General features: G+C 32.1%; 4 protein-coding genes across 4 annotated transcripts; 2 read left to right on the top strand and 2 right to left on the bottom strand.

The window, feature by feature from the left end:
* Positions 1 to 961: 961 nt before the first annotated feature.
* LOC110421314 (egg cell-secreted protein 1.2-like) lies at positions 962 to 1366 on the bottom strand. The gene has a single exon (XM_021434884.1). The coding sequence runs from the start codon at positions 1364 to 1366 to the stop codon at positions 962 to 964; it is 405 nt and encodes a 134-aa protein (XP_021290559.1).
* A 639-nt stretch (positions 1367 to 2005) lies between these two features.
* Positions 2006 to 2332, top strand: LOC149526830 (protopine 6-monooxygenase-like). The gene has a single exon (XM_089784392.1). The coding sequence runs from the start codon at positions 2006 to 2008 to the stop codon at positions 2330 to 2332; it is 327 nt and encodes a 108-aa protein (XP_089640518.1).
* A 2090-nt stretch (positions 2333 to 4422) lies between these two features.
* Positions 4423 to 4827, bottom strand: LOC110421313 (egg cell-secreted protein 1.2-like). Its single transcript, XM_021434883.1, has one exon. The coding sequence runs from the start codon at positions 4825 to 4827 to the stop codon at positions 4423 to 4425; it is 405 nt and encodes a 134-aa protein (XP_021290558.1).
* A 2618-nt stretch (positions 4828 to 7445) lies between these two features.
* On the top strand, positions 7446 to 8541 carry LOC110421794 (putative calcium-binding protein CML43). The gene has a single exon (XM_021435468.2). It carries the CDS (start codon positions 7713 to 7715, stop codon positions 8352 to 8354), a length of 642 nt encoding a protein of 213 aa, XP_021291143.1. The 5' UTR covers positions 7446 to 7712; the 3' UTR covers positions 8355 to 8541.
* The last annotated feature ends 4820 nt before the right edge of the window (positions 8542 to 13361 follow it).

Genomic DNA, 13361 nt, shown 5'->3' with positions numbered 1-13361 from the left:
CGTTATAGCAAGATCAAGTGTAGAAACTGAATTTTGAGGTATCGCTTATGGTGTATGCAAATTATTGTGGATTAGGAGAATTCTCAACGAGTTGGGAATTGAAAATGCAAAACCTATGAATCTTTATTGTGATAATAAGGTAGCCATTGAAATTGCACAAAATCCTTTACAACATGATCGCACCAAGCGTGTTGAAATTGACCAACATTTCATCAAGGAAAACCTTGATCAAGAAATTATACAATTTCTAGTTGTCCAATCTTGAGGCCACTTAGTTGATATTCTCACGAAAGCAATTTCAGGGAAAGTGTTCCATAGTCTAATTGATAAGTTAGGCATGATTGATATCTATGCTCCAACTTGAGGGGAAGTGCATGAGTTGTAATTATTAATTTTTAAGAATATTTTAGGAAAAATATTTCCCTATTTTCTTTTTACTTTGCTTGTATTTCAAGAAAGTTTAGAGTTAGATACTTCTTTATTTACTATTTTGTTTACTTGCACACTAAGTAGGTTTAGGTTTAATTGACTATTATAATTACTTTACTCACACACCAAATAGGTTTAAATTTAATTAGTTATTATAAATAATCTCTTATGTAATTCTTTATTTTTTTTTATCAAGCAGTTTAATTTTTTACTTAGATCTTGAATATTTTTTACAAAGTATGGCATGGATGCTAGAGCCACTACTATAGCCTATATTTTTCCTAAGAGCTTTGAACATATTATTCTTTTCCCTTAAAGCTCATATAAGTTTCAGGTTGCGAAAAAAAATAAAACAACACAAAAAACTCAGGCACTGTCGATAGAATTTATTCTAAACTCCTTTATTCATGCAATTTATTCAAACAAGTTTACCACACAGCAAACACCGTGACAAGCAGGGGTAATGCTACTAAAAACATCAACCAAAGAAAATAAACACCAAGCTTGAGCATCTTAAATGTTGCCTCATTTTCTAAATGAAGGCTTCCGCACTGAGCGGAGAGGCAGCAAGAGGAGCAGCAGCACGGCCTAAAGATGCATCACAATAGCTTATAAGGGCTTTTTCCTCCTCATATGAGAAACCAAGAGAAATGAGCATGCCAGGCTCGCAATGCTCCATGTCCTGAATGGCGTTGCAACAGTCACGAATAATACCATTTCGGCCATTGATGAAGAAGCGAACAATCTCAATCCCGCAAGGAGTGAACTGATATAGTACATTCCAACAGTTAACAGAAACTAAACTAGCCTCATCAAGCCTTGCTGCAATGTTATGGCCTGGCGCCTTGCTGTAGCCGTTCAGCTCCCTTGTCGCAGTTGCACCACTAGCCGAGAGGCACACCATGAACAAAAGAAGAAACACATTGTTGCCAGCCATGATAACTTTTTTGCCTTTTTAATGTAAATAGTTTATAAGGAAAGAGAACAAACTGGCTGATAGATGCATGAGGAGAAGGTGAGTGTCTGAGAGGTTATTTATTTATAGGGGATATATTAGAGCGAGACATCGAGTAGAGGACTATAAAGTTAAAGGTGTGATTGGTTTCATGATTACGGGTTCTAATTGTCTTAACCAATGGATTAATTAAGAGAAGATGATGGGTCTCTATAACTCGAGTAACTGCAATTAGTCATGTAACTTGTATGAAAACCAAAACTGTGTCGTATTTCAATAGGTGTACTTTAAAATCTTTATTCTTAAATCTAGATAATTTTTAAATTTATTTCTTTGTGTATAATATTTTAAATCACATCAATATTATATCAACAAGATATTTCTCACCTAAGAATAACTTTAAATCTTTATTCCCAAATGAAAGTATTTTTAGATATCTTTTCACTATTTGTCATGTTATATTTTTAATTAGGAAATGATTACATCAAATTTGTATTCCAATAATAAAATTCTGATTTAGACTAACTCTAACTAATTACAAACTAAATACAACCCTAATCCATCAACCCTAAAACATTCGTACCAAATCCAAACAAGAAATGCAAGGCCGCAGCAAAGTCCATGCATGCCGACGGCTGTTGCTTTGATCAAAGTATTCGCTTTGGTGGCCATGGCAATGGCACCACAGTGCTTAGACTTACAAGGACATTCTCCTTGTTATTGAACAACCGTCATGCCATCATTAAAGACGGCTCAAACTGGGTAGGAAAGGATCGTCATGGCATTGTCAAGGAAGAATCACGATTATACCCAATCACGAGAAGCCATGGAGTACTGTACAGTAACGGTTTCCAAGTTCTAACAGACACTCGCCTTCTTGTTAACCTATGGAATTCGATGCGAGAGTCCAACATTTTGGCAAAGCCTTCAGGATTTGTGCCTGAATAGTTCCTTAATGAGTATGCCAAGTTTGATGTAAGGGGTCAAGATTTTGAGGACATATCATTTGGTTCTTACAAAAGCATGTGTCCAAGCGTCATTTTAGCACCTCAAATCCTGCACTTAGCATTGGCTCGGCTGCTTCATGGATTCGAATTAGAGACTGTCTCAGATACAACAATCAATATTGAACTGCTTTTATATGTCTCTGTGTCTCTTGATTGGATTTAGTAAAGATGGTTTAAGGTTTAAGGGTTAGGGATTGTATTTAGGGTGTAATCAATTAAGGTTTTGCTAAATAAAAACAATTAAGAATTTTATTTTTTGAATAAAAGAATACTATATGTTTATTTCCGTAATCAAAAATATGAAATTGCGCCACTTAGATGGCAAGGGATACCTGTCCAAAAATTTTGAAACATTTTATTTATTATAAATTTTTAATGCTCCTCAAAATATTTTTTATTTAATAATTAATATAAATAATAAATAATAAAATAACCCTGCAAGTCCTCATCAATGTTTATTCACACCTCTTTCTCTCTCTCTTCCTTTTTCTCTTTCTCTTCTCCTTTGTTCTTTTATTTTACTTTGCTAATTAACCACTAAGACATACTTTACTTTTTAAAAGAGAAATTTATGAGTTTGTGAACTTGAGCAAGGTAAAGTTTTCTTTTATCTTCTTCTTTTTATTATATATTTAACTATTATTTGAAATTCTATATATCATATTTAATTATTTATATTTTAAGTATTATATTTTATGAATCTAGAAAATATTATCGAGGACAATTTTTTTATAAGTTTTTTCTTTCTTATTCCTTTTGATTTATCTATTCTATAAAATTATTGTCTATTATAAATCTTTTGATTGCTGTTTAAATACAATGTATTAATTTTAAAAATTTTTATTTTTTATTTTTTTTCATCTTTTACTCTTCTAATAAAAATTGATTAGCTCCGCCCATGTACATTGTAATGCCTCTAAGAGGCTGTCAATCACTTGTATAAGAAGGGTAAAAAACCCCATTATATCTCTTTAATAAAAAGGTTTGCCTTTCAAAAAAAATTATTTTTATAAAGATAAAAATACAAATTTTTAAGAATTGAAACTAAGAAGGCAATGGGCAGTGAATATCCTTGTATCCAATCCTACCCGACTTGATTATATAGGATTCGAGTATTTTATAATTAGGTTTGGTTAAGAAAATTATTATTCACCTCGAGTTCGTGTAAGGTATGGTATCTTTTTTTGAAAATTTGTAATTTGAATCTGATTATGCTTTATGCCGATAATAACACATACTTGAACCCATTAACCAACTTATATATTAAATTAAATATTTAATAATTGTAATGATCAATAATGAAAATCTCACATGGTTGAAAGAAAAATTGAATCAAGCAACTTTAACATTAAAATCTTTATCACCTTAGCCAACTTTAATTAAAAGTTGAAATCATTTGTTATTAAGAGTTTCATATCTATTTTTTAAAAGTTAACACAATCAAAACAAAACCACCTATCCATTTATTGCCCTAACTTATTCATTTGTGCAAAAAGAGTTAGAATGCCGCTTGTCAAATCTTCCAATGTTCTTTCTTCTACTTCACCTCTTTTACTTAGGTTTTTATATGTGTCTTTCCTTTTAATAACTTCTTTGTTTATCATCTTCCATTTCAATGCTAGGATTTGTACTTTTAAACAGTAAAATATGATTTTAGGACTGGGTTTGTTCCAAATTAATCAATTCATCCGTCAATAAGCGTTAAAAGTTGAATGGAATATGGACAAAATTTGTCATGTCGTACTTTGAATTATGGTAGACATATATATGGCAAATTTCGTCTAAAATTTAATGGCACGGGTAGATGAATTTGAAACAAATTTAAAAGGTGTGAATGTAAAAATTAATTTTTTTTCAGGTCACGAATGAAAACAAAACATCACTAAAAAGTCAAGGACTAATGATAGAAGTGATTCTAAAGTCTCTTTTATTATTCAATTTATTCAAACAACTTCGTCACACAGCAAGCACCATGACAACCTGTGGTGATGCTATTAGAAACGTAACACCAAAGAAAATAAAACCCTTTCTCTAAGCAAGGGCTTCGGCACTAAGTGGAGAGCCAACAAGAGGATCAACAACAGGGCCAAAAGATGCATAACAATAGTCCAAAAGGATGTTTTCCTGCTCTGCTGTGAAACCAAGGGAAATGAGCACGATAGGGTCGCAGTCATATATGTCCTGAATGGCACTGCAACAGTCACGTGTAATACCAGTGTGGCCATTCACGAAGAAGCGAAAAATCTCCATCGTGCAATAGTTCAACTGACTTAGTGCATTCCAGCACTTGTAAGAGTCTATACTAACCTTAAGCCTTGCTGCAAGGTGGTTATGGCCTGACGCCTTGTTGTAGCCGTTTAGCTCCCTTGCAGCAGTTGCACTACTAGCCAAGACGCACAATATGACCAAATGAACAAACATATTTTTGCAAGCCATCATCATAATGTTTTTTTTTTTTTTAATGTAAATAGTTGATAAGGAAAGAGAGCAAACCGATGGATAGATGCATGAGGAGAAGCTGAGGGTCTGACAAGTTATTTATTGGAGAAATAGTTAAAGCGAGATCTCGAGTAGAGGACTCAAACGTTAAATGTGTGACCGATTTCATGGTTACGAGTTCTTATTATCTTAGGCCAAAGATTAATTAAGAAAGATTATGGATTTCCATGAATGGAGTAACTGCAATTAGTCATATAACTAGCATGAAGACCAAAAAATGTGTCATTTCCCAAATAGGAGTACTTTAAAATCTTTATTTTTAAATACAGGTATTTTTAAACTTATTTTTGTATTTTTATTGAATATTTTCAGTTGCATTAATATCATGTCAATGAGTTTTTTCCCACACAAAGACAATAAATTTAAATCTTTATTTTCAAATAAAAATATTTTGAGGTTTTTGTTGTCACCTAAGTGCTATTCATATTTTTAATAAAGAAATGATTTTATTCTAAAAATAAAGATTCTTAATAATTTTTAAATTAGCATAACCCTAATTAATTACAAGCTAAAACACAATCTCCAATCCTTCGACCTTAAAACATCCCTCGTAAATCCAATCAAGAAATGATGTTTTAAGGTTGAAGGGTTTGGGGTTGTGTATAGGGTGTAATCAACTAGGGTTTTGTTAATAAGAAATTATTAAGAAATTTTATTTTTTAAATAAAAGACTATGATATGGTTATTTCGTTATCCAAAATATGACCTTGTACTTAAATGATAAAAAATACCTTATATGAGAAATAAGTTTAAAAGCATCCTCATTTAGGAATAAAGATTTAAAACTACTTTTGTTTAAAAAAAAAAAAAACTCTCATGCCAAGATCATGTGAGATTTTTAAATAATCATTTTTATATTTAATAATATAAAAATAAAATTTTTAAGAATTGAAAGTAAAGATGGTAATGGGTAGTGAATATCTAGATACCCAATCTTACCTAACCCATTATGTTGGGTTTAAGTTACTTATAATCACCTTTGAGACGAGTTGGAATAAAAAGATTTTTACTTTCTCAGGTTTGTGTAAGATATAAGTATCTCCCTTTGGATACTTGTAACTTGAATATGATTATATTTTATCTTAAATACTTAAACTTGTTAATCAATTTATATATTTATTTATCATTAAATTAAATATTTTATAAATATAAATAATGATAAATAAAAAAATTGCACATGGTTGCAAGCAAAGATTGAACCGAAGCAACCTTAACATTGAAGATCTTTCTCAAATTAACCAACTTCAAAACTTGAAATGAGTTGTTATAAAGAATTTTATATCTATTTTTAAAAAAAATAAACTTAACACAATCAAAACAAAGTCACCTAGCCATTAGCTGTCCTAACTCATTCATTCCTGAAAAAAGCGTTAGCAAGCCGCTTGTCAAATCTTGCAATGTTCGTTCTTCTACCTTGACTCTTTTACTTGGGTTCATAAATATCTCTTCTTCTTTTTTTCTTTTAATATCTTCTTTGTTCATCAAATTCCACTTCAACGATAGGATTTGTGCTTTTAAATTGTGAAATATGGTTTTAGGACTGTGTTATAAATAATTCATGAAAGTTCTATTAATTTTTTAAATTCTAACAAGATTATTATTATTATTATTATTATTATTATTGGTTTTTATCTCTCTCTTTTTTTTTCAATAAAACAAGAAAGGACCCTTTTTTGATAGAAAAGCGATGCAAATAAATTTTATTCGGTTTTGAAAAGAAATATATGGTTTAGAACACATAATTAAAATTCTGTTTGATTAATATTTTTATTTTTTTATAAAGAGGAGTAAAATATAAAATAAATAAAAATATCAATCAAATAAAACTTAATTTGTTACAATAATATTTCTCTGCCAAAGTTTTTAAAGCAATGAATATCAGAAAAATACTATTATTTAATCAAAATCAAAGGTGCATAAAACGGACCCAAGTAGTCAGCAAAAAGCAGCGGGCCTAATACGGTGTACAAAGCATGGCCATATGACTGACTATCTAGTAAATTTAATATACTAAGGAGGTACCGACGAAGAATATATATATATATATATATGTACTCCAAGGAACACGTCCAACTAAGCTTTTTCAACTTTCCATAAATTTTATGCAATCTCAAGTTTTGACAAACGAAGTTACTTACTACACACGATGATTTTTACCGGCGGAGATCTAATTTTTAGTGTTCATAGCTATAAACATTTTTAGGTAAGAATGTTCCTTTGTGATGACTTTGACCATTTATCAATGGGGTTTAGGTAATTTGGATTTGGAAAAACTTTCCACTTTCAGAAACGTGTGCGGGCAAATGGGATTCGGTAAATAAGCAGTCCCTTCGAAATTTCGGATGATTCAACGTAGCAAGTGGAGAAATCGCGTCAAGTTGCTATTACTTGTTAGTAACGGTCTTGGAACGCAAATTCAAACGAAGGCCACCACTCAAACCAGGTCAGAAATTTCCAGCCAAAAGACAACAATGTTTTTTCCTTTTAAGTGTTTCTAGGAAATAAATTATATACTTTCATTTAATATTGAACCCGTGACTTGTAGACAGGTTTTGGGAATATGTCTAGAAATACCAGAAGAAAAGACGAGTCGTCATCTCGTGGCTGGCTGAAATAATCCGTAACAGCCGCCAAACGCGCCTTGTCCCTTATAAAATAGCAGCGCTAATGGATATTGGAGAAATAGCCAGCGCCGTTGCTATTTAGTGTTTACCTTTCCCCTGCTTGTCTCTCTTGTGCGTTAACTCAATTAATACGGGCTTTTCCAATACTCCATCGGAAGCTGCTGCCGATTCCGTCGGGTTGATTTATACAAGGCATATATGGAAATGGAAGCAGCAGCAGCAGCCTCGGCGGATATTGGAACTGATCCTCAAAGCAAACGCAGCCTGAGTAGAAAGGTCTCATCGACCTCGTCATTTCGTCTGCGCTGCCCCAGCCTCAACTCCCTCCGTCTTCGACGCGTATTCGATATCTTTGACAAGAATGGCGATGGCATGATAACCGTCCAAGAGATTAATCAGGCCCTTAGTCTTATAGGCCTCGAAGCAGATCTCTCCGAGCTACATTCAACCATCGAATCGTTTATAGAGCCTGGCAACATGGGCCTCAAGTTCGAAGATTTTGTTGCTTTGCATCAGTCATTGGACCAAACTTTCTTTGGCTTGGAAGAGGATGATCAGGAGGAGGGAGTTGAAAACACGGTATGTGATGGGTCAGAGGCGAAGATGTCGCAGGAGGATTCGGACTTGACGGAGGCGTTTAAAGTGTTCGATGAGGACGGCGATGGATTCATTTCTGCCCAGGAATTGCAAGTGGTGTTGGGGAAACTGGGATTGCCAGAAGGGAGAGAGATCGACAGAGTTCAACAGATGATCTGTTCCGTTGACCAAAACCATGATGGCCGTGTCGATTTCTTCGAGTTCAAGCACATGATGCAAAGCGTTCTTGTCCGCAGCTCTTGACTTGATCCATCGTCTTTCCTTTGCAATTTACCCTTTTTTGGATTTGTTTTTAGCTATTTTCTTGTTGGTTTAGTCTTTCCCCATTAAGAGCACGGAACAGAACACCCTTGTATTTTCAGCTCTTTCTCCATGAACATACATATAAAGGACTGTGTTAACATAAATAGATGATCAGGCTTGTGCTATATATCTTGCTTCTGTGATTCTCTTTTCTTTACATATTTTGATTTGTTAATCTGTTGATCATCTTTGGCTTTATCTTCGCCTGTGGAACACCAAACAAATGAAGGAGAAAATTGTAACACTAGTGTCTGAAGCCAGCATCCTAATTTGATCAGAGGAATGCCTGCATTTGCATTTTGGGTTTTACCAAGCTAGACGTTAACTGTTATCACTCTGTCAACGAAAAATTCCACAACTGACATACCTTGGTAGGGAACTTCAAAATATGAGCGGTCATCCAGTACCATCCACACGAAACAATCTTTTCACTTTACCGTGTCCGCTGGGGAATCCTACAACATGTGAACTTCAAATTGAATAATCTAATCTTCTCTAGTACTCTAATTAACACACAAATAAACACAATTCTAAGTTTCGAATATGTGTTCAATTGTAGATATACGCACCTTATATTCAAAAAAATTAATTTAAAATTTTATTTTATCTGAATAAAAAGAAAAACAGAATTGTAGACAAAATAGTGATTAAAAACAATGTTTAAATACCAAATTTACTTCAATATCAAATTTTATTACGTTTAATTTTGTCATCAAATTTTTATTTTGAATGAATTTTTGTTAAAAATTAATAAGGTAAAAATATTCCGTGTTATGACACTCATGTGCTTTGGTAGTAGCTTCTTAAGATTACGAAAAAAAAAATCATGAGATGACATTTCCCGGTGAAAGAAAATGTGTGTTCAAACTTATCTTTGAAATGTCACATGTTTTTTTTCCAAGTGTAGAATGTAGAATACCATGCCATAATTTTTGCTTTCTTAAAATTCGTTGCGATTGCCCACTTGCTTTAGTTCTAAAATAAAATGCATGTATGAACTTAACAATTAAATTCAATTTTCTTTATTTTTAGAATTCAAACTTGTTTGAAATGTGTAAACAAAAATCTTTCACAAAATATTGAGTTCTTATTGAATCTTGTTTAAAAATGACTTAATATTAAATTTTATTAACAAGTTGAATCTAAAGTATAATATCAACACTTAAGCATTTGGTTTATTTGTTTAATAGTAGAGTTTGAATCTCCTTTCTCCTAATTCAAAAAAAAAAAACTTAAGTGTAGTATCGAACTTGTGGTACAAACCAATTTGGTATTAAGAGCACTCATTGTTAGGGAGAAAAATCATATTCAAATTTCAAATTAACAAAACTTTGACCATAGATTTCTCTTACGTGATTGAACTTTAGAATTGAAATTCATATGATTAGAACCCTTGTCTGATATGCCTCATAAGCTTGCATTATTTAAATGTGGGGTTAATGAGAATGATAGGTTTAAAGTTCGTGGGATTAAGTTGAAAAAAAAAATTAAATATCATCAAATAGGTTTAAAGTTTGAGGGACTAAGTTGAAAAAAAAAAAGATCATCATATTCAATATTAATTACTAAGTTTAATGAGATGAGCGAAAAATATGATCTTACCAGAGTATTTAACATTTGCCAAACTTTTGAAGACATTAATTTCCATAGTCTCTACCAAATTAAGTTCTGTGGAGCCCGACTCAAGTTGGACTGCCTCTCGGCCCAGCCTTATGTGTTCCTCTTGGAACAATAGACGACTGAGTACAAACCGGCCTTTTCATTTGGCCACCGACCCTGCCCGCTATTCATGTGCCCTCATGATTTTAGCCTGGGCCAAAAACATTCCGTGCCCCTTGGGAGTTTGAAAGAGTAAGGTCTAAACGGAAACATTACTGCTTATTAGCATATCTTCTTATACTTGATAATTAAGCATGGGAATCACCAAATACATCAAACTAGTGCAGTACTTTTGGGGATTTGCCTGCTTGCTGGGGACAAAAATGTAAGGAGCAGGGCTGTTATTGCGGTAGACAATTGGCAGATGGTGAAAGCCTTGCTACTAATTTCCTGGAAAGTAAAGAGGAAACTTCCTTGTCCCAAATTCATAAGAAAAAGCTAAGGGGGGTAATCCAAATTTTATGCTTTGGTGTGCAAGTCTGTGCGAACACGAGTGCGCAGGGAGTCGCAGGTTTAAATTTGGAGCCTTTGGGTGTGAGCACTGCAGTTGGAAGTTTGGAAGAAAGCAGGGAACAGTGTTGACACAATCAGATATGAGCATTTTCTGTAGGACCAGTATTGCTCTGTCCGTTTATCTTCACGCTGACAAACAATAAAAATCCACCACTCATGGGCCAATGGAACATTGGATTCTTGCCCACCCCGCCAGAACGGGTAATAACCCCTACACGTAATGCGTTTTGTAGGGGGACTTGACCCAGGGGGTCAGCTCTTTCCACTGCGCTGCCCACGTCCTATCTGTCGTGGCACCGTTACAAGTTTTTCTTCTTTGTTTTTCTAGAACATGTAAAATTGAGCTCCATATAAATCTTGCATATAAAGACGCCAAAAGAAAATAAAAATATGAAAAGGTTATGAAGAAAATTAAACAAACCACTGACTCTTTCCCCTGCTTTAAGGGGCGAGAAGAATCTGGATTTTGATTACCGGCCCCATGATAGAATAAAAACAGACTAAATTAAACAAATTTCTAATAATGCAAGCTCCCCGTTTTCTTTTACGTAATCATATTCAATCAGTGTTCCCAGGGATCTGAATAATGCAGTGTTAAAAACTTAGTAGCCAAAGGACAGTTGTCGCGGCTGCCTTAATCGAGTTCAAAAAAAACAAACGACCACTGCGACAGCGGTCGAGCCAACGATCTATAATCACTTTTCCACATACTTTGATGGGAATCCGGTGGGTCCAAGGTGGTTGCACAAAGTAATTTTGGCTTGATTCTCACGAGATGAGATGAGATGACACGGGTCTTCTTCACTCAATTCGGTTACATCAAACAGAACACTGGAATGCGCGGCTTTGATTAATTACGTAAAGTATTCGCCATTGTTGCTTCGTGACTTTACCTTTGTCTCAATGAATTACATTTGATGCGAAAGGGACTGAGGGCAATGTGGTTTAATAGATTTAAGAATGAAGTGTTATTTGATTAAGATGATATTTATATAAAAAAATTATAATTAATAATATTATTTATTACTGTATTAAATAAAATAACGTTTGTTAAAATAGAATTTTAAGTTTTTAACCAATACGCATGAGTAACCTCTAACCCACCACACTAAAAAATGAAGAAAACGATATTGTCTACCTTTCACATATGCTCACCCTTTCGACCTTATTCATGGAAAAGTGACAACAAGTAACTTTAACACCAAGATTTAGCTTCTCAAATATTACTCGGTTCAACAAAAAAGTATAGGAAATCTTTTATAGAGAAAAATTAGGTTTTAAATTTATAAAGGGAGCTTAACTTTATATATTTTAGTGTAATTTAGCAAAACATAAATTGCATTATGAGTTACTGACTTAATTGTTACTACGTGATCTTTGATCAAACAATATATTCTAACAGGCGTAAATAATATGAATTAAATAATTAAACATCAATGTCGTATTGATATGCATTAAAGTAGTGATAGTCCTATATCAATTAAATTGATATTATTTTTGACATATAAATATAATAAAGATCTCTTAATATATTTCAATTAGTTTTAAATTAGATATCCATTTTAAACTTTAAACATGATATTAGAGTAAATATTATCTTCATTAGTTGATCTTTTTATTATTATTTTCTTCCTTGATTTATGTCACATGATAAGTTAGTAACTTTTACACAAAAGAATATTGAAATAGTAACAAAAAAATCTTATATCTATTAAATTAAGAGTGTCTTGGTATTATAATAGGTGATATTCCGATTAGTCTTTCTTTCGATTCATTTTATATGATAAGTTTATAGTTTTTACACGTGAAAAAGTATTAAAGTGATAATAATTTCATATAAACTAAATTGAAGATATCTTTTAACATAGGTGTATTTTTAAAAATAACCTTTAAAGAGAAGATGTTTTCAAAAATAGCCTTTAAGATAATTTCAACTATTTTTAGTCAAATTAAAAAAAATTACTCTTAATAAAATTACACGCCATGATGTTACACGTCATATATAAAAATATATTACATGCCATAGTTAAGTTGTTACACGTCATATTGAAAAAAAATACTGTTGTTATATACTATAGACAAAAACACGTTACATGCCATTGTTAGATTATTGCACACTATGTTGAAAAAAAAATATTATTGTTACACGTCATGCATAAAAATATGTTATACACCATAATTAGAAAAAATGTTACATGCCATATTAAAAAAAATATATTGTTGCCATGTTGAGAAAATATTGTTACACATCATATTTAAAAATATTTTATTACACTTTAATACTTAAAATGTTATTACTTACGAATCAAAATTTCAAATCCTCTCAACTCTCTTCATTTTTTTTTTTACAATTTAGTACCAATTAAAGTGTTTTTAATATGTTTTCATAAATCAAAACATAAATTTCTTATGTAAAACACCTATTTTGACTAAAAATTAAAAAAATTCTTTTAAAAATCTAAGTTTATAAATTTCAAATTCTTAAGTTTATTGGTATCTAGGTTCTAAATTAATCCAATTAAAAGGTATTTCAAATATCTATGATCATTTTTACAATTTTAATTTTATCCAAAATACCTAAAAATCAAAATTTTTAAATAACCACCCACCCAAGCACATCAAAACTATCGTTTGGTATCTTGAAAATATAAAAAAGAAAAATCTAAAAGCGGGAGAGAGAAATCGATAAAATTAGAGAGAGTGGGATGGTGAGAGAGAGAAATTAAAAGCACAAATAGAAAAAAATTGTGATGAATGATTAAATTTATTTTGATA

This window comes from Theobroma umbraticum, unplaced genomic scaffold (assembly GCF_002168275.2).
Source record: "Theobroma umbraticum cultivar Fairchild unplaced genomic scaffold, ASM216827v3 scaffold_130.0, whole genome shotgun sequence".
Classification (NCBI taxonomy): domain Eukaryota; kingdom Viridiplantae; phylum Streptophyta; class Magnoliopsida; order Malvales; family Malvaceae; genus Theobroma; species Theobroma umbraticum.
The sequence above is the reverse complement of the archived record's forward strand: the minus strand, read 5'-3'. Positions and strand labels throughout refer to the sequence as shown.

Bases quoted from the DNA above. Each gene is read 5' to 3' on its own strand.
- LOC110421314 (XM_021434884.1), bottom strand. From the start codon at position 1,366: ATGGCTGGCAACAATGTGTTTCTTCTTTTGTTCATGGTGTGCCTCTCG.
- LOC149526830 (XM_089784392.1), top strand. From the start codon at position 2,006: ATGCATGCCGACGGCTGTTGCTTTGATCAAAGTATTCGCTTTGGTGGC.
- LOC110421313 (XM_021434883.1), bottom strand. From the start codon at position 4,827: ATGGCTTGCAAAAATATGTTTGTTCATTTGGTCATATTGTGCGTCTTG.
- LOC110421794 (XM_021435468.2), top strand. From the start codon at position 7,713: ATGGAAATGGAAGCAGCAGCAGCAGCCTCGGCGGATATTGGAACTGAT.